The 27928-nt window shown below is 45.9% G+C and overlaps 1 protein-coding gene across 1 annotated transcript; it reads left to right on the top strand.

The window, feature by feature from the left end:
* LOC308165515 (cytoskeleton-associated protein 5-like) lies at positions 1 to 27928 on the top strand (the record flags this gene model as incomplete). The annotated part of the gene is made up of 43 exons (XM_080539666.1): positions 1 to 57; positions 401 to 594; positions 741 to 947; positions 1101 to 1272; positions 1478 to 1619; positions 2789 to 2889; positions 3045 to 3158; positions 3366 to 3470; positions 3584 to 3673; positions 4674 to 4838; positions 5018 to 5146; positions 10376 to 10507; positions 10597 to 10707; positions 12161 to 12271; positions 12386 to 12478; positions 12659 to 12844; positions 13075 to 13169; positions 13267 to 13324; positions 13477 to 13602; positions 13729 to 13871; positions 14092 to 14266; positions 14345 to 14458; positions 14601 to 14729; positions 14943 to 15137; positions 15526 to 15646; positions 16008 to 16105; positions 16932 to 17051; positions 17159 to 17308; positions 17546 to 17749; positions 18416 to 18551; positions 18856 to 19049; positions 19154 to 19299; positions 19678 to 19860; positions 19958 to 20072; positions 20204 to 20383; positions 20503 to 20690; positions 20810 to 20885; positions 20981 to 21169; positions 21282 to 21386; positions 21468 to 21542; positions 22137 to 22293; positions 22781 to 22905; positions 27752 to 27928. The coding sequence occupies 43 exons, from the start codon at positions 1 to 3 to the stop codon at positions 27926 to 27928; spliced, it is 5883 nt and encodes a 1960-aa protein (XP_080395792.1).

Below are 27928 nucleotides of genomic sequence, written 5' to 3'. Positions count from 1 at the left end.
ATGGGGGATGACAGCGAGTGGATGAAGTTACCCGCCGACCAGAAATGTGAACACAAGGTGATTCTTCTTAGCCTAGTACATTTTCTCCGTTGTGCACACAGAGCGTGGTTATTCTCGTCCTATTTCAACTCATGTATAACTATGGCCACATGTCTTAGCTGGCTATGAAGCATTAACCTAAATAAATAGCTTCCAGTCGCTATCTGGCTGTCCTCCCCATAGTCTCGTGCATGTGATTTGGTTGTTGTGCCACTGGTTATATCACTACAGTCAGAAGTCACACGCAGGCTAGCCAGTGTCTTCACTATGCTCAGTGTGGGACAACACGCAGACATAATATTTGCCCATCCACTTTCAGTCCGTTGTGTAACCTCTGTTGTTTTCCCTGCCCTCTCTCCAGGTATGGAAGGCCAGGCTGAATGGTTACGATGAGGCGATTAAGCTCTTCGAGAAGATCGATGATGAGAAAAGCGCAGAGTGGGGGAAATACCAGGGGCTCATCAAAAAGTTTGTGACTGAGTCAAATGCTGTAGCCCAGCTGAAAGGACTGGAGGCTGCTCTGCTCTATGTAGAGAATGCACATGTAGCGTCTAGGTGAGTCAGTGGGGGAAATGTGACACTGTTAAAAAGCTGATCGCTTGCTGAGTGCGTGTGTGTCTGTCATATTTCTACCTATGAGAATGGGTTCCTCCGAAGTTAAATAAATGTCAGATAGATAATGCTTGTCCTTTCCCCTGCAGAACGGTGGGAGAGGTGGTGAGTGGCGTGGTGTGTAAGGTGTTCAACCAGCCTAAGGCCCGAGCCAAGGAGCTGGGCTCCGACATCTGCCTCATGTACATAGAGATAGAGAAGGCAGACACTGTACAGGAGGAGCTCGTCAAAGGCCTGGACAACAAGAACCCCAAAATCGTGGTCACATGTGTGGAGACCATACGCAGGGCGCTCTGGTGAGACTCCAAACACTGGTGCAATGGAGAGGGAGAGGTCCTAGGCTTGATGGGGGATTGCGGAGACATTTGCTTTTGAATCATGTATGTAATACTATCATACTGTGTACATACAACTACCTTGATTGAATTCATGTAATTTTCCCTCCCCAGTGATTTTGGGTCCAAGACTGTCACTGTTAAGCCCATAGTGAAAGTTTTGCCAAAGCTGTTTGAGTCCAGGGAAAAGGCAGTACGAGACGAGGCCAAACTGCTGGCCGTAGAGGTCTACAGGTGGATCAGAGATGCCCTCCGAACCCCCCTGCAGAACATCACCTCTATACAGGTGAGACAAGAGCCTCTGCTCCACCTGTAGGAAATGATTGATTGAGGAGTGCTGAACCAATCAAAGGCGTCATCTTATTGTCTACCACACCACACTGTATTAAAAATCCACGTTTGTAAATGTAAAAAAAGCACCTCTATTTCAGATTAGAAAAGTTTCTTTAACCATTGTGGCTGTTGCTAATGTTAATAATGTCTGTCCCCAGTTGAAAGAGCTGGAGGAGGAGTGGGCGAAGGTGCCGACGGCGGCCCCCAGACAGAGCCGCTTCCTGCGTTCGCAGCAGGACCTGCGGGCCAAGTTTGAGCAGCAGTCACAGCAGGTGGAGGCAGGAGAGGACCAGGGGGAAGGTACGACCTCTCAACTCTGACCTCTCTCTTTGCTGAGTGGGACAGGGCTACGAGGAACACTTGCTTATTGTCTGAACTGAACGGTGTGTATGTAGCAATGGTGATTTGGAACTTCTAAGCCCAGATAGAGCTCTCGTACCACAAGGATGTCCTCTTGGTATAACAGGTTACAGTGTTTCCTCCAGGATTTTTCACATTAGTGGCGGGGTGGTAATTTTTCGCGCATAGAACGTGCACTGGTGCTCAAAACAAAGACGTAATTTCAGCAAAAACTAGAGGGTGGCAAAAAAAAATATTTTAATAGCGGTTAAGTCATTAAGGCCGAGCAGGTGATTTTATATAGAAGGGGATCAAATACCATGATATCCTACAGCTGCAGCGGAACATGCGGAACGCGCATGACACACACACACACAATCTCGAATATGAAGTACACGAGAGATAATCAGCTCATCGAATATGAAGTACACAAGAGTACACATGGAACCGGGAACGCGCATACAGCACACAACATCCATAGAATATAAACTTGTGACTGACAGTCACACATACATACACACACAATGAAAGATCATCAGCTCATCAATACGAAGTAGGCCTACATGAGAGTACACGCTCAAAAACAATGTTACTGTTTACACAAGTAAAATCACAGTATGACAGTCAGATGGAGCATTCGGTAAACAACCGACAGCAAGGTAATGCATCAGCTGAGTTAAAGAAAACCAACTCTTACCTTTGATGACACCGACATGAGCCCTGTGAGCGAAATGAGCGAAATTCGGACCAATCACAAAACTGTTTTGCAAGGGCGTCGCCGCGCCTGTTGAGAGCGATTCAGTCTCGATTGCAGTGCAAACACAAACGACGAGGTTAATTGCAACATTGTAGCATATTGTTAATTACTACTCCCTGAATCGTAACGAAATGTAGGTCTGAAAGCGGCCTAAATCTAGCTTCAATCTGCTTTTTTTCTGTTCTCCGGTCATAATAACTAATAATCGTTGCGCAGCCTGAATCAAAGTGGACTGAACAATTAGTGGCAGAGAAATTTGATTTGTGGCGGCCCGCCACGAATCAATGCATATAGAGGAAACACTGAGGTTATGTCTGTGACATCCGCATGGGAGGCCATTGGTTCAAACGGTAACATATATTTTCACTCACAGGTATGGAGGCAGAAGACGCTGGCCCTGATGTCGACCCCTATGAGCTGCTGGACCCTGTAGAGATCCTCTCTAAGCTGCCCAAGGACTTTTATGACAAGATTGTGAGCAGATATTGAATACTCTGTTCATTGGTGTCTTTTATTTGGCTCCCTGTTTTGAGTTGATTTTAAAGCCTTGAATATAAATTAGATTCATGGTGCCATATTGGTGTATTAGGATTTAACCTGAGCCTCTGTCTGTATCTCTGTCATTGCAGGAAGCAAAGAAATGGCAGGAAAGGAAGGAGGCCCTGGAGGCTTTGGAGGCACTGGTCAAAAACCCCAAACTAGAGGCAGGGGACTATGGCGATGTAGTACGAGCACTGAAGAAGGTAACCATCTGCTGCACTACTGTACCTCATGTGATTTTGGTTTAGTCATCATCTAAAACGGCAAACCCTGCTCACCCAGTGTGCCAAGTAAGCTAGATTGACCACATCCCCTAACCCTAAGTATTTTGGAAGTATTTCACAATTCTAATGTCTTTAAACCCTTTACAGAGCATAGTTTATTGTTGACTTGAACGTGTTTGTTTTCAGGTCATTGGCAAAGACAGCAATGTAATGCTGGTCAGTCAGGCGGCCAAATGTCTGGCTGGTCTGGCCTCTGGTCTCAGGAAGAAGTTTGGGACATACGCCGGTCACGTGAGTTCTCATCAAACTTTAGACTTCTCTAGACTCCTAAGTAGCTAACAATCTATTTTAGCAGTCTGTATTGCAGATAGTTTTCTTATTAAACTTTGACTGTTTCTCTTAAGGTGGTACCGACTATTCTGGAGAAGTTTAAGGAGAAGAAACCTCTCGTGGTCCAGCAACTGCAAGAGGCTATCGATACTGTCTTCCTGACTGTGAGTTTGGTGATTGTTACCCCAAACAACCCCTCTGGCTTAACTCAATACTGAGTGGGATGTTGCTATTGAATGATTACATTGTTCAAATCCTTGACCGTGGTTCGAAATACAATTAGTAATTGATTCTGAACTACATAAGCGTTATTATCTGAGCATTTTCCTTCTCCCTAGTTCTTTGTGTCTGCCTCTATGATGAATAGTGCTTGTTGCTATTCTATTAGTTGGTGGTGTGGAATGACATTTGTATGCTTGTGTGGTCCTCTCTCTCTACACAATGTTTACAGCTAATCCTAAAATAATTTACCACAGGTCCTGACAATGGATTAATGCTTAATGAATCGCCTAATGAAACATAATTAAGACTCCATTAGAGAGCAGACCAATCCAAAGCTAATGGACAGTGGTGTGGTGGAGTTGGACCTAGTAATGGGAAAGGGTTGTGGGAACGGTCATGTGTGACACGGTCTGATGAAAAGGTCTGCATGATGGCAATTCTCACGCAAATGACCAAACATTTTTTTTGCTCCATATTACGAAAGTTTAAGTGTTGAAGAGCCCACTCAATATAACAAACAACAGTTTTAGGATCACTACATACTTATAATTTGTGAATTGGTTTCACTGCATCATCTGCCGTCCTGCTTCGTAAGATACTTGGGTTAGTGATGCAAACAAACTTACGCTTTAGGACGTGTTTAAAAGCAACGACTGTGTGATCATCTAATTGTGTAGTTATCTGTTTTTATCATGTTGATGTTCTATCAGCATGTTGTGATGTGCTAAAAACAAATATTTTCAGATTTCAATGTATGACACATCATTTGAAAGCTTACAATCTGCATTTTCATAATCTGTAAAAAATAAAAATGACCTTGCCCTACTTGGTGACTCATCAGACCTGTCACATATAGTTATCCTATGTGTAGGGACATGCTTCTCACATTTCTTTGACAAGAACTAATGTATGTCTGTGTGCTCTCTTTCTATCCTCCCCCAGACCACTCTCCAGAACCTGAGTGAGGATATTCTAGCTGTTATGGACAACAAAAACCCGTCCATCAAGCAGCAGGTGTCTCTATTCCTGGCCCGGAGCATCCGTCTCTCCACCCCCTCCACCCTGCCCAAGAGCCTGCTCAAGCCCCTCTGTGCTGCCCTGCTCAAGGTAAGGCATCATGACCTGGTTAACTTGTCACAAAGAATCGCTGTTAGGATTCCAATTCCTTTAACATTTTACTTTTGTCTGTATTCTATTGAACTGAAAGTCAATGATTTCTTATGATGACAAGTGCTCAACTAAGTAGTTCTGTAAACATATCTATGTTGTGTGTTCCTCCCTGGCAGCACGTGAACGACCCTGCCCCCGAGGTGAGGGACGCTGCGTTCGAGGCTCTGGGCACCACCATGAAGGTCGTCGGGGAGAGGGCAGTGAACCCCTTCCTGGCAGACCTGGACAAACTCAAAGCGGACAAGGTGAGCTTGTCAGAGGGAGATGTCTGTTTTTATGGTGGCTTAAATGCAGGGCTTAAAGTTCTCCGGCATTGTGCTGGATTTCCGGCGCAGGGGAATTTTGAGCAAAAACAAGTTCACATGCCCAAATTCCCCATTTATACTTCTGCGTAAAATCTACGCTGTAGCCTGCGTAGGCCCGGAGCCTACGCCGTAGGCTCACGCCCACTTCTCCGAAAATGTAACTACGTGGCAGACCGTAAGAACTGTGATTGGTCCGCTTGGTAGCACATGATTCCGACTCTCGTAGGCATAAATACGGAAGCCATGACAGAAATGTCATTTACTTTTTCTGTAATTACTTATTAATAAAGATTTGATAAATTATGATAACCATCTTATTATTTTAGTTTAATGTAATTTCAATGCATTATAGACATTTTCTTTACAACAAGCATAACAAAAAAATCGTTCCAAAGGAGCGCCCCATGGAAGCGTCAAGCACAGCCTTCCCATAAGGAGCACGATTCACATTTATGAGATGTACAATCCTGTTTATTTAGAAATAAATTATTACCTGTGGCGTTTGTCAGCGGATGATGATAGACATATTTAATGTAAAGTTATCTATAAGAACTGTGATTGGTCCGCTTGGTACCGTCACATTCCGACTCTCTCGTAAATGCGGAAGCCATGACAGAAATGTAATTAACTTTTTCTGTAATTACTTATTAGCTTCTTATCGGTCCTATTTTTCAGGTTTTCTGCTCGAAATGACATGCCCACAGTGAATATAGAATATCTCCACAATCACAAGGGCCTTCATAATGATCTTGGTATCAAATGAAAGCTAACACCTGTGGGGTGACTCTAGAAGTGTCAGAGTAAATAGAGCTAGAACATTGTGAAAAATCTCAAATTCACTCTCCGCCTAAAAACTAAATTTTTAGAGTGAATATCAGCTTAGAAACCTGACTGAATAAGACCAAATCATCTAGGAATCAGTACGCCATGGTCTGATGAGTACTTGTGCCAAATTAGATGCTAGTAATGTGAGCCAATGCAACTTTGTACCTGTTTTAGTACAGGTATGTTTAGGCGGACAACCAAATTGTGCCATTTGGAGACATTTTGGCACCATCAGTGTATCAGACTTTCTCATGTATCAAGACTGTAAAATGTATTATATTTCATTGACATATCACTATAGGTATACATTGCATCCAAATCCAACTGTTTAGACTCTGTTTACGTCTAGGGTTGGGTACCGTTTGGGTTTTATTCGATACCGGTGCCAAAACGGTACTTAAATCGGTACTTTTGATTGGCGGGGTGGTCACTGACGCGATTTTCCGTGTGCACGCCATTAATGCCGAGCGGTGATGTTTTATATAGAAGGTGATCAAATACCAACATATCCTGACGCTACAGCTGCAGCAGAACATGGGGAACCCGCATATAGCACTGAATGTGACTGACAGATACACCCAAGACACACACACACACACACACACAAAGATAATCAGCTCATTGAATATGAAGTACACAAGAGTACACACAGAACCGGGAACGCGCATACAGCACTGAACAACATTCGTAGAATATAAACTTGTGACTGACAGTCACATACATACACACACACTGAAAGATTATCAGCTCATCAATACGAAGTTGGCCTACATGAGAGTACACGCACAAAACGGGCTAACGTTACTCATTAACTGTTTACACAAGTCAAATCACAGTGTGACAGTCAGATGGAGCATTAGGTAAACAACCAACAGCAAGGTAATGCATATTATCAGCTGAGAAAACCAACGTTTACCTTTGATGACATCGACATGAGCCCTGTTTACCCATACCTCCGCCGTTCTGTTTGTGATGATTTTAGATTATTTTTGCACCGCGCATATTGCCCTGTAATAAGAGCATGCGACCACAGCTCCCTTGTGTCTCGTATTGTCCAAATGTTCCCTGAATTTTAGCTGCATGTTTTTCAAGCATGTAAATCCGTTGTCTATAAAAATTCGACTCCAATTCTTTTCCCCTGCCAATATTGTGTCGTTGCTAAATTCAGACCAATTACAAAACTGTTTTGCAAGTGTGTCGCCTCGCGCATGTTGAGAGCGATTCAGTCTCGATTACATGAACTGAGTGGAACTTTAACAGGCGATGTCACGTGCGGTTGACTGTTGCATGTAACGTCCATTTCGGACTCCAGGGGGCGAGAGAGGAACCGAAACGAGGAACCAAAATCTCTGTTGCAATTCGGTTCGGTAGGTACCGAATGTAAAGTAACCGGTACCGTACCGGTTTTCGGTACCCAACCCTATTTACGTCCAGCAGGGGTCTCCTGTTCGGTTTTCTGTGCGCTCCTATAGTGCACCCCCCACGTTTTCACACCAGCTCAGATTACACAGTCAATTTGCTCCCGAACACATTGGTCAAAATGTCATGATTCACCCCTGATTTGAAGCGTCAGAGCCAATAGAATCGAGCAGAGGCGGAAAAAATTACTTTCGAGGACCAATGATATGGAAATTCGGGGGTTGAAACCAAGCATGCTTGGTTTTCCTATGTGACGGTGGCTGTAAACAATGGCTTGTGACTCGCACTGTTTTTACCGGGCAAGGAAAAAAACTGTATGGACGTTTAGAATGGAATCGAATGAATCGTTTGCGACATCGATGAACATTATTGATAAAGGTAAGCTCCATATATCTGTTATATTAAACATAAGAAGAGGTTTTAATAAAGATTTGAAAAATTATGATAACCATCGTATTATCTTATAAGGTTTATTGTTATTTCAATACATTAGACATTTTCTTTACAACAAGCATAACAACAAAATTGCTATTATGCCGCTATGAGTACACCGACCAACGCAGAACTATAAATTGGGAGAGCTCTTGCGTAGACTGGTGTAAATTCGATGCAGAAGTATAAATTGGGCTTTAGCTTTTAGCAGCCCGCTATCTCGCTAACTTTAGTAAGAGTCTACTAAAATGGAAGCCAGGCTTCTTAAGCCCTGTGTGGCCATGTTGAGAAACTATTTCCGCTCAGTAAGTTTGGGTGGTATCCAATTTTTGACACCGTTAAACTGTCCCCAAATTTAACCGAGTTTACAGTTTGTTTGTTTTTTATTTTTTTTCCCTGAGTGGGGCAGTCCCACTCATATTTTTCATTTTATTGACAGATACAGTGAAGTTTTAGACGGGAAGGATGGGTGAGAGAGAGAGGAGGAATGACATGCAGGATATATCCCCGGCCGGAATCGAACCGGGGACCCTGCGGTTACATGGTCAGCGCTTAACCCGCTACGCCACCTAAGCGGCCCACGAGTTTACAGTTTTACCGTGGAATTGAAAATCAACAAGATATATAAAGCTTGAGTGCAAATACAGCGTACAGGCCTAAATAAAAAATAGTGTAATGACATTCATTCTCTGGCATCTGTCAACCAAACGGAATAAAATTAAAAGCACAGCCTATAGCATTCAGTAGGTTTATCAAATAATAACTAAATAACAAAAACGACAGTAACGAGAATGGGTATAAAAACATATTTACTTATTCAGGCTTCAGCATGTAACAGAACTTTGCCTCTTGTGCTGAACACCCGCTCTGATGGTGAGCTTGTGGCACACGCATACAAGTACTTTCGGCCAACCTCACGCATACAAGTACTTTCGGCCAACCTCAACATCAGTGGAAAGCGGCTGGCTCCATTTGATTTCCACCAGAGAAGGGATCTTCGTCTCCGTCAATCACAGGCTTGCGACAATAGGCAGTCATCTCTGATTCTGCTCACTCCTCTTTGCTTTTTATGCTCAGTGTTTCCTCTAGGATTTTTCACATTAGTGGCATGGTGGTCAGTCTTCGCGCGCTTGCGCTGAGCAGGTGATTTTTATATAGAAAGTGATCAAATACAAACATAGCCTGCCCTATCCTACAGCTGCAGCGGAAAATGCGGAACGCGCATGACACAAGCGCGCAGAAAGATCATCAGCTCATCGAATATGAAGTACACGAGAGATAATCAGCTCATCGAATATGAAGTACACAAGAGTAGAGTAGGTTACACATGGAACCGGGAACGCGCATACAGCACTGAACAACATCCGTAGAATATAAACTTGTGACTGACAGTCACATACAGACATACATACACACACACACACACACACACTGAAAGATCATCAGCTCATCAATACGAAGTAGGCCTACATGAGAGTACACGCACAAAACTGGCTAATGTTACTGTTTACACAAGTAAAATCACAGTGTGACAGTCAGATGGAGCATTCGGTAAAACAACCGACAGCAAGGTAATGCATCAGCTGAGTTAAAGAAAACCAACTCTTACCTTTGATGACAGCGACATGAGCCCTGTTTACCCGTACCTCCCCCGTTCTGTTCGTGGTGATTTTAGAGGCAATTTTTGCGCCGCGCATATTGCTATGAATAGTTCGAAGCTAGCGTTAGGTGCGAGGCTGCTCTGTTAACCCATTAGCGGGAACATTATTTGTTTCACAAAATAAGCTGATTTAGTTGACCATGAACATCAGAGACATACATAACAAATGTTCATTTAAAATACTCTATACTGAGCACTGGTATAAGAACATGAACCAGAGAACAGCAGTAAATGCAATAACCCACAGTCGTCGCTGATGTTGCATTTTCGATTAGGATACGGGATTAAAGGGACAGGCAAAGAGAGAGTGAAAGGAGAGTGATTTCCTGAAATCCAAATGTCCCGCGAAATTCGGACCAATCACAAAACTGTTTTGCAAGCGCGTCGCCTCGCGCCACGTGCCTGTTGAGAGCGATTCAGTCTCGATTGCAGTGCGAACACAAACAACGAGGTTAATTGCAACATTGTAACATATTGTAACTTACTACACCCTAAATCGTAACGAAATGTAGGTCTGGAAGCGGCCTAAATCTAGCTTCAATCTGCTTTTTTTCTGTTCTCCGGTCATAATTACTGAATCAATTAGTGGCGGAAAAAATTCATTCGTGGCGACCCGCCACGAATCAATGCATATAGAGAAAACACTGATGCTGTTATCTACAAATGTGATTGAAATGACACGGCAAGAATAACAGACTTTATTCTTTGTTCAGGTTTTCCTACTATTAATATCAGTCTAATGATTTAAAGAGTGGTTTCAGAGGTAGTGCATTAGTTCTACCCTCAGGCCATCACTGTTGCACAGATGATGTTGAATTGGCCTCCCTTCCCAGATAAAAGAGTGCGCAGACAAAGTGGAGCTGGCTGGAGGAAAGAAGGGAGGGGCTGAGAAAGAGAAGGCTGCCCCAGCCAAGGCACAGCCACCGCCCGAGGCCCCAGCCCTCAAGAAGGCCCCAGGGGTTAAGGTGAGAGGCCATAACGTGTGTGTTGAATAGGTCTTGTTCCAAATGTTGTGGTACTTCATGGTCAAAAAAACGGTTTGTCTGTATTGTAGGCTTCTGCGGGCCCTAAGAAGACCAAGCCTGGGCCAGCAGGTGGAGGAGGGGCAGGAGCCAAGGGGAAGAAGCCTGCAGAGACCAAAGAGACAGTGGAGACAGAGCTCTCAGTGAGTGACCTCTGATGCAGTTATTGATACAGTGATCTGTTTCATTACTCTTTGGGTTGATTTTCTGTATACAGATTAGGCCTAGTAGTCTACAACTAGAGATGCTCCGATCTGATCGGCGCCGATCGATATCGGCCGATATGGCCTTGATCGGTTTTGATCGGAGTTCTCAAAACGGCCGATCAAACACGGCCGATCAGTTTACATAGAGAAATGGCGTCGCCAGTCTGGCAATATTACACAGTGTCGGAAAGAGACAACAAATATGCAGTTTGTAATGTCTGCTCAAAAGAAATTCCTCGCGGAGGAACGCACGCAAGGTCTTTCAATACCACGAATATCATACGGCATTTGCTGCGTTCGTCGATTCGCTCAGAGAGCGCCTAAGCGCACACTGGGCTCGACGTCATAAAGGGACCGAGTGCTTTGATTGGACGAGAGGCGTTCCACGAGTGCTGGTCAGAGTTCCAGCGCGACTTCACGAGCGTAGTGTAGGTAGTGTTCAGCGACGTCATGTGACCCCGCGAGCAGGAAGTCACTAAGCTAAGCTAAGGCCCATAGCAACAACTATTAGCGCGTGAGTTTTAGGTCTTCCTCTGTGCACCTTGCACAAGTGTAGATAGCTGATGACTTTTCAGCATAGCAGGACATATTTTAGATGATAAGAGGAACAGGCTGAGTGCCAAAAACGCTGAGATGCTTGTATTTCTCAAGGCTAATCTGCCAGTGATGCTGCTTAATCAGAAGTAAGGTTTGAGTCTGAAATCTCCTTAGGTGCAATGTTTTGTTTTTTTGTTTTATTGATTATTGCTGACTTGCTGTCTTATCTCCTCCTAAATATGACTTGAAACTGACTGACTTGAAACAGTATTTTATATTTGGCTATAGCCTGTTTATGTTGCAGTTTAGTTTGGGTATGTTTATTGTTCCTCAGGAAAGCTACAGTATAAGCTCCAAGTTCTCTAAGAGCCCCTAGTTCCTCTCATTCGAGTGGAATGTTGCACATTTGATGTGACAGTGTACATTTTATTTATTATGATTTTTATTTTCACATTTTATTTGTTTTTCCTGAAGTAAGGTGGTTGTGAATTCAATAAAACAGATGGTCGTCAATTCATGATACTTTCTCATCTCCTAATTTCATTTGAATACTTAATATACAATGTCAATGGTGTTAAGAATAATTAAAAACATAAATAATGCTACACAATAAATAGAATGCTTCAATTGCCATTTTCGACGCTGTGATCGGTGATATCGGATCGGCAGATCACTGATTCCAGTGATCGGTGATCGGCACCAAAAACCCTGATCGGAGCATCTCTATCTACAACTAAATAATATTTTCAATAGGAAAACTTGAAGATGCATATTACTCCAGGACAAGGATTATTCTGTCTGAAACCAGCCCTTCGTGTTTAAAATGTAATAATGAAGGTGTTGCTTCTCTCAGGTGGAGGTGTGTGAGGAGTTGGCGGCCACGGTGCTTCCTGCTTCCTGTGTGCAGCTGATTAGCAGCACCAACTGGAAGGAGAGGCTGGCTAGCATGGAGGAATTCCTCAAGGTCAACACCATGCAGCACTTTGCACCATCTAGATTCATTTTGATTATGCTATGCTATCTAAGGCTTATTGTAGCGGTGTGGGACACATGTTGAACATTGACCCTTCTCTTTCAGGCCGTGGAGACGATGGACACCAGTGAGATGCCCTGCCAGGCCCTGGTACGCTTGCTGGCCAAGAAACCCGGCTGGAAGGAGACCAACTTCCAGGTAGGCCTACACTCAGCTGGGGCTACCACCCACATTCAACTGACCTACACACAGATTTCCAAATGCAGTTTTACTATGTCTGCAAACCCCAGTGTTTTCTGAAGAGATGTCTGTCTGTCTGTGTGTGATGTGATCTGTGTTACCACGTGCCATATGTGATCATCATCTGTGTCTTATCAGGTGATGCAACTGAAGCTCCAGGTGGCAGCGGTGGTGGCCCAGAGGGGCAAGTTCTCTAAGATGTCTGCCTCTGCGGTGCTGGAAGCCCTGGTGGACAAGGTGGGAGATGTGAAGTGTGGAGGCAAAGCCAAGGAGACCCTGACTGCCATCGGGGAGGCCTGCTCTCTGCCCTGGACCGCTGAACAGGTAACAGGACCCGGACAGACAGGGAGCCGCTCCATACCATAGAATGAGAAGAACGCACTGAATAGCATAGAAATGGAGAACATGACATCCCTCAGACCATGGAACTGTGGCTAGTACACCAATAGATGGTTCCTGGTACACCCACCAAGGAATGTTGATTTGAATGGGCATGTCCATTGTCCACTGAAGCCTGCCCTGTTTGGGTTCTTCATAAATATACTGTTTTTTAGGTTGTGTCGATGGCTTTTGCTCAGAAGAACCCCAAGAACCAGGCAGAGACACTCAACTGGCTGTCCAATGCCATGAGGGAGTTTGGGTTTGCGGGGTAAGTTGTCAGTAACAATGGCTATTATTTTGTGAGTGTCAAAGCTTTTCTTATGTTCCTTCTGGGATTAAATCAAGCGTATTCCCTCTCCTTGTAGAATAAACATCAAGGCATTCATCAACAATGTCAAGACTGCTTTGGGAGCCACCAATCCGGTGAGTGTTTTGGCCAAGATGTTACTAACTACTGTTACTAACTACTGTTGCTAGTCTTTTTGTTTAAGTGCTTTTAAGAAATTGTCAGAGCTTGATATGTTTAAGCTGTAGCTTCTCTGACGTGTGTGTGTGTGTGTGTGTGTGTGTCCTAGGCTATACGGACAGCAGCCATCTCCCTGCTGGGTGTCATGTACCTGTACATGGGTGCTCCTCTCAGGATGTTCTTTGAGGACGAGAAGGCTGCTCTGCGCTCCCAGATAGATGCAGAGATTGAGAAGGTAAGATTTTAGTCTACACACATTTTCAGAATGTTCTATTACTGCTTTTATTGTTCCAGCCTTTTTATATGCGCTGCCCGGTTCTGTGGATTTGACTCCATTTTGGCTAATTTGGCTGTGTCTCAGATGAAGGGCCAGACTCCCTCCGCCCCCACCAGGGGCTCTGCTAAGAGGACAGGGGGGCAGGAGGAGGGAGAGGAGGCTGAGGAGGAGGGAGAAGCTGGGGCTGTGAGTGACGTTGTGGACCTGCTGCCTCGCATTGACATCAGGTAACTTCAAACCCAATGCTTCATGCTAAACCAGATCAAAACCTGGGTTACACCTGGAAGGGTATTTTCTTGTGCCACCCACAGCCCTTGCAAGACAAAAAGTAGAAACTAATCGAAACGAGTTAGCTGTTGGCCCCTCAGCTGATCTGTTGATAACATTCAAGAGATTTCAAGGGGAGATTTCACCTCCTCTATTTTGCTCTCTCCTTCCCTTTTGCAGTGATAAGATCACCGGGGAGATGGTGGCTAAGATCGGGGACAAGAACTGGAAGATCCGTAAGGAGGGTCTTGATCAGATGGCTGCGGTGATCTCAGAGGCCAAGTTCATCAAGTCCAGCGTGGGAGACCTGCCCGTCGCGCTCAAGGGCCGACTCAACGACTCCAACAAGATACTGGTGCGTGTGTGTGATTCTCCAACCGGGTCAATTGAGTTGTGCATGTGTGTGATCCTCTGGTGTTTGTTTGTGTCCTAGGTCCAGCAGGTTCTGTCTATCCTCCAGCAGATGGCCACTGCCATGGGCCCGGCCCTCAAACAGCACGTCAAGAGTCTGGGCATACCTGTCATCACTGTCCTCGGGGACATCAAGGTACATTGTCATTATGAAGCAAGGTTTTTACAATACCCTTTATTTTTCTACCCCTTGTAATTCTTTGCTTCTGTCCTGTGATACTAAACACGTGTCAAAACACAAATCACACCCAACCATCATCTTCATCTGTCTTCCTTAGAACACGGTGCGTGCTGCGGCCCTGGCGACTCTGAATGTGTGGGTGGAGCAGACGGGCATGAAGGAGTGGCTTGAGGGAGAAGAGCTGTGTGAAGAGCTGAAGAGAGAGAACCCTTTCATCAGACAGGAGGTGTGTGTGTGTTTGTTCATTCTTTCATTCATTCACAAGACTCCTACTGAATCATCTGTTAACAATCCTACTTCTTACACCTGTATCTTGTCATTACATTACCATAGATATTTACCCCCGGGTGTTCTCTGTTGTGATCAGCACAGCTCCACATCATAGAACATTCTCTTCCACGTCTTGGACCCCAGTTCAACCCTGTTTCCCCCCTCCCAGGTGCTGGGTTGGCTGGCGCAGCGTCTGCCCACCATGCGGACAGTGCCCTCGGACCTGCAGCTGTGCATGGTGCCCCTCTACGCCTGCCTGGAGGACCGCAATGTGGACGTGAGGAAGAGAGCCCAGGAAGCCCTGCCCGTCTTCATGATGCACCTGGGCTACGACAAGATGAACAAGGCCGCCGGGAAACTGAAGGTACAGGGGAGGGGCCTCCTACAACCACACCACCAGCACCATGACCATGTCTCAAATGTCTAAATGTCTAGCCTCACCTCCTTCTCAAAACTGATTGGAGGAGAAAGTTTGCCCTTGTTTTATTGAGGCTGCAGTAAAGGTCTTATTGTTAAGCTGTGTATTATTATTGTGTTTTAAGGTAGTAAATGTACATTGATTTAAGGTAGTAAATGTGTGGTTTTCAATGTGTCTGTTGTCAAAAGGTGAAATATTGTCCCTGGTTTATGGATTGCAGAATGCAGCTGTGTCCAACTTATCCACTCCACAGTAGATCACCATGGCTTGCAGTAGCCACTTTTGTATGAAATTTGAAAAGGAGAAATATAATGAATCACTATCTTGTCTGTAGCCTAGCTCTAAGGACCAGGTGGTCGCCCTGCTAGAGAAGGCCAGAGCTGTGATGCCTGCCAAGCTTGCTGCTCCTGCCAAAGCAGCTGCAGCCGGCGGACCCACAGCCAAGGCCTCCACAGGTACGTTCACATCAGGGGAGGTTGGTGGATGGGGAAATCAGAGGAAGGGCTCATTGTAATACATGGAATGAGGAATGGTATCAAACAAGCCTGTCTGATGGACATGGAGCCAGACTCGGTATAGTGAATGCAGATTTGTGGGGTGTGAGTGATGAGTTGCACTCAGTCGGGGGCGCTGGTTGCAGTGGCACAGGCGCCCCGTCCTGACCCTCCCTGGGGACAACCCCATGTGCACAGGGGCCATCTGACTCACCTCCCAAACATACAGTACACACTTAAAATACCTCAGAATACTATGTAATAATCTACATCGTCAAAGCATTGTATCATTGCCTCATGTTGTCTCTCCTCCCCACCACAGCACCAAACAAAACCCAGTCTGTCAGTGACTACTCTGCTGCTTCTGAGACCAAAACTGAGCCCAAGAAGGCCAAGCCAGGAGCTGCAGCCAAAGAGAAGGTGGGTCTGGGCTGATCTGCCTAGCATCCTGGATGGTTTGAGTCCCACAAATGTCTGCTAAAAACTGATCCTGATCATCTCCTTCAACCATTGATGTAACATAGAATGTGTTGTTGATAAAATGACCAGGTGGAGGTAGAATAATGGGGGCAGGTGTGTATCTGATAATGGGGCTCATTGTAATGCATGGAATGGAATGCGTTACAACGAACCCGTCCTCCGATTTCTACCTCCACTGGCCTAAACGGAAGGTAAATGGCAAGAAGGATCACCTGTGAGCTGTGGTGTGTTTGTGTGGCCAGCGGATCTCCCAGGAGCTCAACCTCTCCAGTGGGAGTCGGAACTCCAGTCTAGAGAAGGAGGCGGGAGCTAAGGGCTCGTCCAGGGGGAAGCAGGGCAGGCAGCAGGTACCTCACCATGGCTTCACCTGACAGGAAGTCCACTCTGAGGGATCACACATCACGTCATGTTCTCCAGCGGGTGTTTTTTCTGTTCAGGATGGGTGGGTGGATGGATGGATGTGTGGAAGAGGTCCACCACACTCCTGGGTAGGCAGCTGTGTGTGTGTGTTCTTTTAAGGCACTGTTTTCTGCAGGCCCTTCATGTTCTCCCCTCCCTTTTCACAGCTCACCACTGATTGGAGGAATCACACTGATGGTTTTCTGGTGCACTCGCCCCCATGGCTCCTCCTAGTTGCGTTTCTGACATTTCAGTTGTTTGGTTGACCTCTTGCGCCCCCCTCCCTGGAAGAGAGCCAAACGTGGGTTCCACCCAGTGCACCTCAGGTTTGATGCCCTCTGACCCTAGTTTCTCCCTCCCTCCCTAGGGTGCAGTGGTGAAGAAGCCCTCGTGTAAGGGTAAAGAGGAGGAGGACAAATCCGGCCCCATCTTCACCCTGGTGCCCAACAGCAAAGAGCAGCGTATCAAGGACGAGAAGACCTTGAAGGTGAGGATGTCATGGTAGTGTTCATGACAATGAGGATTATATTGCTGCTTCTAAAGCATTAAAATATCACCTCCATTTGTTCTTTTTACAACGTGTGTGTGTCGCAGGTTCTGAAGTGGAACTTCCCGTCCCCTCGTGATGAGTACATAGACCAGCTGAAGGTGCAGATGGCTCCCTGCGTGGCCAAGTGGCTGCAGGAGGAACTCTTCCACCACGACTTCCAGCACCATGTCAAAGCCATCAACGCCATGATCGAGGTGAGACGACACCAAAGATTTAAACAGTCACAAATGTAGAGAAGGTGGGGTGTGAGTGATGAGTTGCACCATCAGTCGGGGCGCTGGTTGCAGTGGCACAGGCGCCCCGTCCTGACCCTCCATGGAGACACCCCCATGTGCACAGGGGCCATCTGACTCACCCCCCACCCGACACACACACACCTCTTCTAGCTCCACATCAAACTCACAAAACACACTCTCTCGTCCCCTGGCTAGCGTCTGGAAGAGGAGCGTGACGCTACGGTGGCCTGTCTGGACCTGCTCCTGAAGTGGTTCACGCTGCGTTTCTTTGACACCAACACCAGCGTTCTGATGAAGGCCCTGGATTACCTGAAACTGCTCTTCCCCGCCCTCAGCCAGCAGGACTACCACCTGAATGAGCATGAGGCCACATCCTTCATCCCCTACCTCATCCTCAAGGTCTGTGGCTCCTCCTGGCCATGCATCTGTACAGTTCGGTCATTGTAGCAGACACTCTTAGCCAGAGCAACATACTTCAGACATAACATACTATTGTTGTAAGTGACTCAGTTATACATCAGTCATCACAAGTAAGACTTTCTATAAGTAGCCGATATATGGATTTCAATACATTTGTTGAGGACTACTGTATGTAAAATGTATTGTATATGATTTTACATTATTGATTAGTTACATTTGAGGTTTTATGTGAGGTCTCAGGAATGATGGTGTTTGCTAGTGTTCTTCCTTTACTTCAATGATTGATTGGCCAGAGTACTTGTATCTGGTTTCATATGTCTAAATCACATTTATAAGTCAGTCACTGATTTCGAGAAAGGTGAAAACCAGCAGACACGGTAATGTTATGGAAAGGTGGGGTGTGAGAGTGATGAGTTGCACCATCAGTCGGGGTGCTGGTTGCAGTGGCACAGGCGCCCCGTCCTGACCCTCCATGGAGACACCCCCATGTGCACAGGGGCCATCTGACTCACCCCCCCCGCCACCTAGAATAGCCCATATAACAGGGCAGTTCTCTACTCCTATCCCCTATAGTCCAAAGTGTCTTGCGCTCCCTGATATCCCCCCATCCTGACGTAGCTGTATGCCCTCTATTGCCCCCTGCAGGTGGGCGAGTCTAAGGATGTGGTGAGGAAGGACGTGCGAGCCATCATGGCCATGCTGTGTAAGGTCTACCCCGCCAGCAGGGTCTTCCCTCTCATCATGGATGGAACCAAGTCCAAAAACTCCAAACAGAGAGCCGGTGAGGGAGCCCAATACACTAAGGTCTGATTCACACTACAGAGCCAAACTGAGCTGCACTGGGCTGGCCTGGTTACGCATCCACCATAGTTGGTGAGACAGTGCTGGAAAGGACAATGTGAAAAGAACATAACTGGTCCAAGTCGGCCCTGTAGCATGTTGAGTCTGTATCATCACCTCTTTACCACATTGTCCCTAAAGGCTCCTTGTTGGTTTATCTTAGTCCCCCCCACCCCCTCAAATTGAGAGAAAAGCTGATGGTGGTAAATTATTGTTCTCTCCATCACCCTCTCCTCTCCCTCTAGAGTGCCTGGAGGAACTGGGCTGTCTCATCGAGCTGTATGGGATGAACGTCTGCCAGCCCACCGCTGCCAAGGCGCTCAAAGAGATCGCTGTGCACATCGGTGACCGGGACACGTCTGTCCGCAATGCCGCCCTCAACACTGTGGTGGCTGTCCACAACTTGTCCGGCGAGCAGGTCTACAAACTCATCGGCAACGTAAGGCCCCCCCCCCCACACACACAACAGTTGTGCTCCATATATCACTAAAGTGTGTTTATGCCACAGTGTCACATCCCAACAAAACTGTTTGCCTCCTCCAGCTGTCAGAGAAGGACATGAGTATGTTGGAGGAAAGGATAAAACGCTCCAAAAAGACCACAGCCTCTGCCCTCAGCCACCCCCCTCCCTCACACCCCAGTGTACTGCACAAACTCTCCCACGATGGGCAGCCCCCTACCAAACTCAGGTACGCAACCATCTTTTTTTCCCTTTTTTTTTTTTTCTTTCCTAGCACCAGGGGAGCCACCCCTCCCAAATTTCGTTGTTTGGTACCTGTACTATAGCAATGACAATAAAGACCATTCATTCATTCATCTAGTAGCTAGCTAATCTCACTGAAACGGAAAGTGTGCTTCTGAAAGCAAGTCTGGGTTGACATTAGTGGTTAGCTATCCCACAGCAGCTGTCTCACTGGGTGTATTCCTGTCAGAGGCTCTGTGTGAAGAGTTGTGGCCTCTGTGCTTCTGCACATTGGTGGTTATTTTTTCATTCAGATTCTACCCCTCCTGTCTCTTAAACCAAGTAATGAACAACCTTTGTCACACATACATTCTCCTTCCCTCAGTCGGATCTGTCCCCAGAACTCCCTGACCCAGCCCCAGCCCTCTGCTGCTGCTGCAGTCCCTGCATACTTCAAATTGGATGTGGACCTGCTAGAGAACAACCTGGAGCCCTTGGTTGAGATACCGGACCTGGTCCAGTTCAACTTAGATGAACTGATGGAGCCCATCAGCATCCCAGAACCCAAGTAAGACATTTATTTATTTTATTTTTATATACACGCACCCACCGTCTCGGTGTACATCTGTCTTCATGTCTCAGTGATGAATGTTTTTCCTCTACAGGCTCCGCCCAGTTTCTTCCCACTTTGAAGAACACCACGCCAGCTCCACCATCAACATGGTCATCTCCCAGATCGCCTCTGGAGATATTAACACCAGTATCCAAGCACTCACACAGGTACACACACACACACACTGAGGGGCTCACACGCATAATGTGACCGTGTGTGTGTACACGTGTGCACACTCATAATATTGAAACGCACAACTGCTTGAATAACTGTTGAATGATACCCCTCCGCCCTGCAGATAGACGAGGTCCTTCGCCAGGAGGCCAGGGTGGAGGTCATGATTGGACACATCGACCAGTTCTTGATCGCCGCCTCACTGCAGCTGCGCCTGGCTCACAGCACTCACATGGCCGACCAGCGGCTGCCCAGGGAGGACGTCCTCAAACTCTACAGCTGTGTCATCGGAAACATGGTCACTGTGAGTGGAGGGGGGAGTAGAGGGTAGACGAAAGAGTTTGTGTGGACCGGTCCCACAGGCGGCCAATGTGCCCCTCTGTCGTCCTTCCGCCAATGTGACCCTCTGTCGTCCTGCCCCAGATGTTCAACGTGGAGCGGCTGGCCCAGGAGGCGTCCATGCGGGTGCTGAAGGATGTGGTGCAGGGTCTGGTCACGCTGCTCCTGGACCCCAGGGTGGACACCCTGACGGAGGGGCATCAGCTCACCCGCTCAGTCAACCTGCTGCTCGGACGCGTGGTGGAGAAGGCTGACAAGACCAACACACTCAGGTAAGGGTGGTGGGGGGGTTGAGGGGTCAGACCAGACCAGACCAATGTAGTGTTGGGACAGGATATACTGTATGGAGAATGGTTATGTATAGTGGTTCATCCACCATCCTTCTCCCCAGTGCTCTGCTGGGGCTGCTGCAGGAGAGCCTCCTGTCCTCCGCTGGCGTTCCGAAGTTCTCTGACCTCGTCATGAAGGTACATCGTGTGTGTGTGTGTGTGTGTGTGTGTGTGTCTCTCTCTCTCTCTCTCTCTCTCTCCTCACTAATGTTGTGTGCTGTATGTTTGTGCAGTGTATCTGGAGGATGATCAAGTTGTGGCCAAATACGGTAGATGGCCTGAACCTGGACAGGATCCTACTGGACATGCACACCTTCATGAAGGTCCTCCCCAGAGAGAGGCTGCGCCAACTGAACAATGAAATGCCTGGACGCACAATCAAGACCCTGCTCTATAAACTGTGCTCAGTCACAGGGCCTGCGGTCAGTACACACACAGCACAGGAGCTTACACTCTGCCTTTTCTGGGCCTTGTCATTCCATGTCACTGCATTGTTTTGAGGCTGTCTCGTGAAAATAACGTGTGTGTGTGTAGATCATGGAGTACCTGTCCCTGATAGAGAACAGGAATGAGTCAGAGCTGGAGTCTGCACTGAAGAGGGCTCTGAAGTCTCCAACAGTCTCCGACCCAAGTGCCACGGTACATAGACACTCAACAACAATAACCTCACAACAGTGAGCCGTTTCTGTTCCCAACACCTGTTCCCTCTCCATTGTTAAGGTAACCATGTCAAAGGCTACAGATGCGCTGGTGCAGATCTTCAGGAAGATCACAGCCAAGGAAAACCGCAAAGAGGTGTGTGTGTTTTGGCTTTTGGTGTTAAGAGATATGATGGTCTCATCATAGTCTCTGCATTGTGTTTGTCCCAACAATTCTCTGTAAAGTCGCAGCTTTAGCATAATAGTCTTCTTAATCAATATGATAGACGTCAACACAGGGGCTGCACTTTTCTTTAAGATAATAGATTTATTACAAAGTGTAGCGTACAGGTTCAAATACAGCTTTCTCCAGCATACAGTCCAGCTCACACGATGTCCAGTGTGCAACTGGAACTGCAACGACGGACCCAGACAAGAGGACATATTAAATACCCTTCGTTTATCACAAGTATTCAATTGTAAATCAGAAAGGCACAGACTACAAGCTAATATTCCCACCTCTGACACCCCCTGTTTCCATGGTAATCCCATGGGTGATGCTCTTGTCTAACCCTCAATAGATAATGGCTGCATAGCGCCACTGTGTCGAATTGTTTCTGTTTCTCAACAACATAGGTCTTGTTATTCAAACACCTGACCTTCACCATAGTATCTTCTGACATGGGGATGACATAAGAACCTTTAAATATTGAACAGATCTTTCAGTGTGTAATTTTGTGTGTGTGTGCAGGGTCTGACAAAGCTGTGGGAGTACCGCCAGAGGCACCCAGAGATCGACCTGTCCCCCCACCTGAAGAAGCTGTCTCCCACCTCCCAGTCCTTCATAGAACGCAGCCTCAACACTCTGACTGCAGAGAGGGGAGTCAAGGCCAGGACACTCGGTACAGGTACACACACACTCCCAAACATACGTTTCTGCTCACACAAACTGCTCACCAACATCAGTCATACACAGTTAGGACTAGGGATGCACCGATACCGGTACTCGTACCCGATACCATGCTAGAATACTGAAGTACTCAACTGACCAACTTAAAACATTTTACTATTTAACTTTTACATAATCAATTTACTTAAGTGATTTGAAGGCAATAGACTGACATTCATTCTCACACTTTCAGACTGGCTTGTCTGTTACCAGATAAAATATAATAATAATAATATGTTTTCAAAGTCATTGTTAGAACTGTAGTGGTATTATTAAGTACTCAGTATCGGTACTTGGTATCGGCAAGTACTCAAATGTAAGCACTTGTACTTGGTCTGAAAAAAGTAGTATCGGTGCATCCCTAGTTAGAACATATGCAGAACAATTAGAAATGCTGATTTACACACACGTCTACACAAAATATAAGCTACTCTTGCTCCTAGCAGGTGTCACTGCCACCTCAAGCACCCTGCTGCCCCCTACTGGCAGAGAGGATGATGTTTGTCCATCCGTCTACCAGGAGAGACTCAATAAAATCCTCCAACTTCACGGCCTGGAGAATAGCATCAAGGTACACAAGGGGGGGGTGACAACTTAAGAACACTGCAGTGTTTCCTCCAGGATTTTTCACATAAGTGGTGGGGTGTTAATTTTTCGCACGCGTATCCTGATTTTCGCGTGCACGCCCATGAAACGCGCACTGGCGCTCAAAACAAAGACGTAATTTCACCAAAAACTAAATGGCAACATCTGTAGAATATAAACTTGTGACTGACAGTCACATACATACACACACACAATGAAAGATCATCAGCTCATCAATACGAAGTAGACCTACATGAGAGTACACGCACAAAACCGGCTAACGTTACTCATTAACTGTTTACACAAGTAAAATCACAGTGTGACAGTCAGATGGAGCATTCGGTAAACAACCAACAGCAGAGTAATGCATATTATCAGCTGAGTTAAAGAAAACCAACTCTTACCTTTGATGACACCGACATGAGCACTGTTTTCCCGTACCTCCGCCGTTCTGTTCGTGGTGATTTTAGAGGCTATTCATAGTTTGCAGTCACGTGACTGGCGCAGAGCCCTGGCGGGCAAAATATAGTAGAAACTCCATAGAACTGCAGCACCGACATGTCATTTTCCCACCTGTTTCAAGCAACGATTGTTTAGATCACCTCTCAAAAGAAGAAAAACAAACTACATATTTTGGACACTTGCGATCCATATACAGCACCCACCGCAGTATTTCAATCACTAAAAACAGCGAAGTCGCTGCCAGACCTCCAGTTCGGTGATGTTTACATATATCTTGTGGAGAATCCTTCCCCTTACACTGCCGCCAGGATGAAAGCGTACAAAAGTACAGACAGTTATCTGTTTTTTCGATCTGGATGGGTCAATAATGCTAATGCTAGCTAGCTAAAGGACCTACACAACCAACTCCAAGCTGGTAGTGTCCACAAAAACAAACCATGTCAGAACGATTATGCCAGTGGTTCTCAAACTTTTTATGTCAAGCCCCCCTTGGGAGGACAAAAAATGTGTGAGCCCCACCTCACCCCCAAAAAACTGTCACAACATGGGGCAATTTTACATTTATTGAACTGAACCACATAACACTGTCTCCCAACAAAAAACCTAAAAATACAAATAACACAATATAATAAATCAACACAATAACAATATTTTTCAATTACAATTCTCAAGAAAATGAACACTAACAATCAAGAACATCATAACATTACAGCATTAGTGGCTGCAATGAGCCTGTTTGGCACTGCAGATCTTTTCAAAACGGGGTAGCAGGCCTGACACTGCCACTCAAGTCCTGCTCAATGTTGAGCCTAGATCTGTACTTTGTTTTCAGTGAAGCAACAGCTGAGAAGCCAGCCTCACAGAGATAGGATGTGGCGAAGGGAAGAAGGATGCCGACAGCCCTCTGCCCTATGAGTGGATACTCCTTCTCCACACCAAGCCAGAATTCACTCAGTGTCTGACCATTGAACCTCAGCCTCAGGGTGGACTCAGAGGTCAGCTCGATGAGTTGGTCCTCTTCAGCAGAGCTGAAATCAGCAGGTGCTACGGATAGAGATACCTTATTTGTAATTAATTGCATATTAAACACAACACGATTCAATTTTACAACAATCCATTCCAGGTAGTTAGTTAGTAACATACATACAACATTAATAAAATATAGGCCTACAGCACAAAATATTCACAGTTATATTTAGATCAAAATTGCCTACCAACCTGCTGCATTGAATGGATCCACCACCCAGTCATACTCAGCAGTGTTGTGTGGGAAGTATTTCTGGAACAATGCTCCCAGGGAAGAGATGTGTTGCTTCAGGCAGGGGATCACTGTGGTGGCATCACAATCACTGCTTTCTACAAACGTGGTCAGGTTCTGAAAAGGATCATTATTTCCTTCATCAAGGCGCCTGCCCCACACCTCCAGCTTTCTGGTGAATGCGCTGACCTTATCTGCCAGGTGGGGTAGGTGTTTGTCTTTTCCTTGAAGCTGAAGATTCAGCTCGTTGAGCTTTCCAAACACATCACTGAGATAGGCCAGTTTCATCAGGAATTCTAAATTACTGAACTTGCTTGCAGATTCTTGCTTGCAGATTCGTGCATTCCCACCTCCTCCATAAACACCTGAATCTCCTCTCTGAGCTCAAAGACTCGGGACAACACTTTCCCTCGGGAGAGCCACCTTGCTTCACTGTGAAACAGCAAAGCAGAGTGTTCAGCTCCCATTTCCTCACACAGTGCAGAGAACAGACGTGCTTTCAGCGGACGGGTTTTGATGAAATTTACAACACCGATCACTTCGGTCAAAACCTCATTTAGCTCAGGGCTAAGCTGCCTGGATGCGAGCGCCTCTCTGTGAATGACACAGTGTGTCCATTGCGCGTTTGGTGCGACGCGATTTATTAGCGCCTGCAGTCCCTTCCTTTTCCCGGCCATTGTCTGCGCACCATCTGAGCAAAACCCCACACAGTTCTCCCATTTCAGTCCGTGTTCTGTCAGGTAAGTGTCAAGAATCCCAAATAGCTCATTAGCTGTCGCTCTCCCTGTCACATGCTTGCAAAACAGCAAGTCTTCATTCATTGACTCCGAATCTACATAGCGGACATAAGAAATAAACAAGCAGTCCTTATTACTGTCAGTAGCCTCATCAACTTGCAATGCAAAACGTTTGTGTAGTTTCTCTGCGAGTTGTTCCTCAAGGTCCTCTGACATCTCACCTATGCGTCTTGCAATGGTGTCGTTGGACAGGGGAATGGTCTTCAATTTTGCAGCGGTTGTCTCATCAATCAAAGTTGACACCATATCCAGTGCAGCTGGGAGTATGAGCTCCTCAGCTATGGTGTGCGGTTTCTTGCACTTCGCAATTCTGTATGCAACCTTGAATGACGCTATTTGCGCTTTGGTACTTACGGATGCCGCTTTTGTCATATGAGTTTCTTGCTTTCTGTACTCTGTAAGTTTTCTTTTAAAGAAGGCCAGTGGCTTCTTTGCATCATTGGGGTGTGTTGTCTCAAGGTGCCTTTTTAACTTGTTTGGCTTCAGGCTGTCTGCTGCTAATGTTCTGAGACATAGCACGCACAATGGTCTCTCCTCACCTCCCACCACATTCACGGTGAAGCCCATTGCAAGGTAAGCCTCGTCATACTTTCGAACAGGTTTTTTTTTTAACCATGTTTGTCGCATTTTCCGTTTTTGTTTTCGCTGTCCCTGTCAGAGATGACTCCATTACGAAGATTATGAAGCTACAACTAGAACAAGTCAAAGAGTTCACCTGAGTGTTAATTGTTGACCTCCCCAGTCTCTCGCGCCCCACCAGTATTGCTATTGCGCCCCACACTTTGAGAACCACTGGATTATGCAAAGATAATGACTAAAAATAGAATAATTAGTCAAAGTCAGCTTTATTGTCAATCCAATATATGTACAGACATACAGAGGGCTAAAATTGTGTTTCCCTCATCCACGGTGCATAGCAAACAAAAACAATAAATAACAATATGATACAAGATTAAAAATAACTATATATACCAAAAATACTAGATAAAAGATTTGAAATGTGCGGTACAATGTACAGGGGTGGAATACAATATGAACAATGGCAATAGTGGTAATTGGCTCAGTATAATAGAGTAAAGTGGCTAAAGTACGTAAATAATTCAAATAATCAGTGTTTACTTGAGCTTATCTTTGAAATGTTCGCTGCAGAGACGTGTGTACTTTGATGGCTTGCCCTCCACAGGGACTGAGGCACGTCTAATAGCACAAATCCACAATCTTCTCCTGGGTTTTCTTTTTCTGAAGGAATTCTGTAGAAGCACAACCCAGGGTAATCTCCTCGTCGGTTAGTGCACCCGATTATCCACAGCAACTATCCAGCATTTTGTCAAACAACTAACTACTTGGTAAAAACCTGATAAAATAGCTGGCAGGCAGCGGAAGAAAGATTTGTTTTGCCCGCCAGGTGGGAGTTGCCATTATGCTGTGACGACACATGCAAACTGAATAGATTATTTTTGCCCCACGCATATTGCCCTGTAATTAGAGCATGCGACCACACCTTGTGTCTCTTATTGTCCAAATGTTCCATGAATTTTAGCTGCATGTTTTTCCAGCATGTAAATCCGTTGTCAATAAAAATTTGACTCCCCTTCTTTTCCCCTGCCAATACTGTCGTTTATTACCTTTACCGACGTTTATGCTGTGAATAGTTTGAAGCTAGCGTTAGGTGCAAGGCTGCTCGGTTAGCCCATTAGCGGGAACATTATTTGTTTCACAAAATAGCCTGATTTAGTTGACCATGAACATCAGAGACTACATTACGAATGTTCATTTAAAATACTCGTATACTGAGCACTGGTATAAGAACATGAACCAGAGAACAGCAGTAAATGCAATAACCCACAGTTGTCGCTGATGTTGCATTTTCGATTAGGGATTAAAGGGACCGGCGACGGGCGAAGAGAGAGAGAAAGGAGAGTGATTTCCTGAAATCCAAATGTCCCGCTAAATTTGGACCAATCACAAAACTGTTTTGCAAGCGAGTCGCTTTGTGCGTGTTGAGAGCGATTCAGTCTGAGACGAGGTTAATTGTAACTTACTACACCCTAAATCGGAACGAAATGTAGGTCTGAAAGCGGCCTAATCTAGCTTCAATCTGCTGTTCTCCGGTCATAATACCTCGCTGCCTTTCTCGTTGTGCTGCCTGAATCAATTAGTGGCGGAGAAAATGTATTTGTGGCCCGCCCGCCACAAATCAATGCATATAGAGGAAACACTGCACTGAATGCAATGACCAGATACAATAATAAGAGAGGGTTTTCATTTGTGATGCTATTATAGTTAGCTAAATATCTCTTCCCCCACAACCACAGGAGATTGAGGAGCGCCCCCTGCCAACCCCCCTCCTCTCCAAGCCCTCCGCAGCACCCACTTCCTCCTTGGACCACCAGATGCGGGAACAGCCTGAATGTCCCACTAAACCCACCTCTGCAAGTAGCCTGGATGACATCATGAAGAGGCTACAGAAGATCAAGAACAACAACCGATAA

This window comes from Nansenia antarctica (genome assembly GCF_963989245.1).
Source record: "Nansenia antarctica genome assembly, chromosome: 9".
Taxonomy (NCBI): domain Eukaryota; kingdom Metazoa; phylum Chordata; class Actinopteri; order Argentiniformes; family Microstomatidae; genus Nansenia; species Nansenia antarctica.
This window is presented reverse-complemented; position numbering and strand designations above follow the sequence as displayed.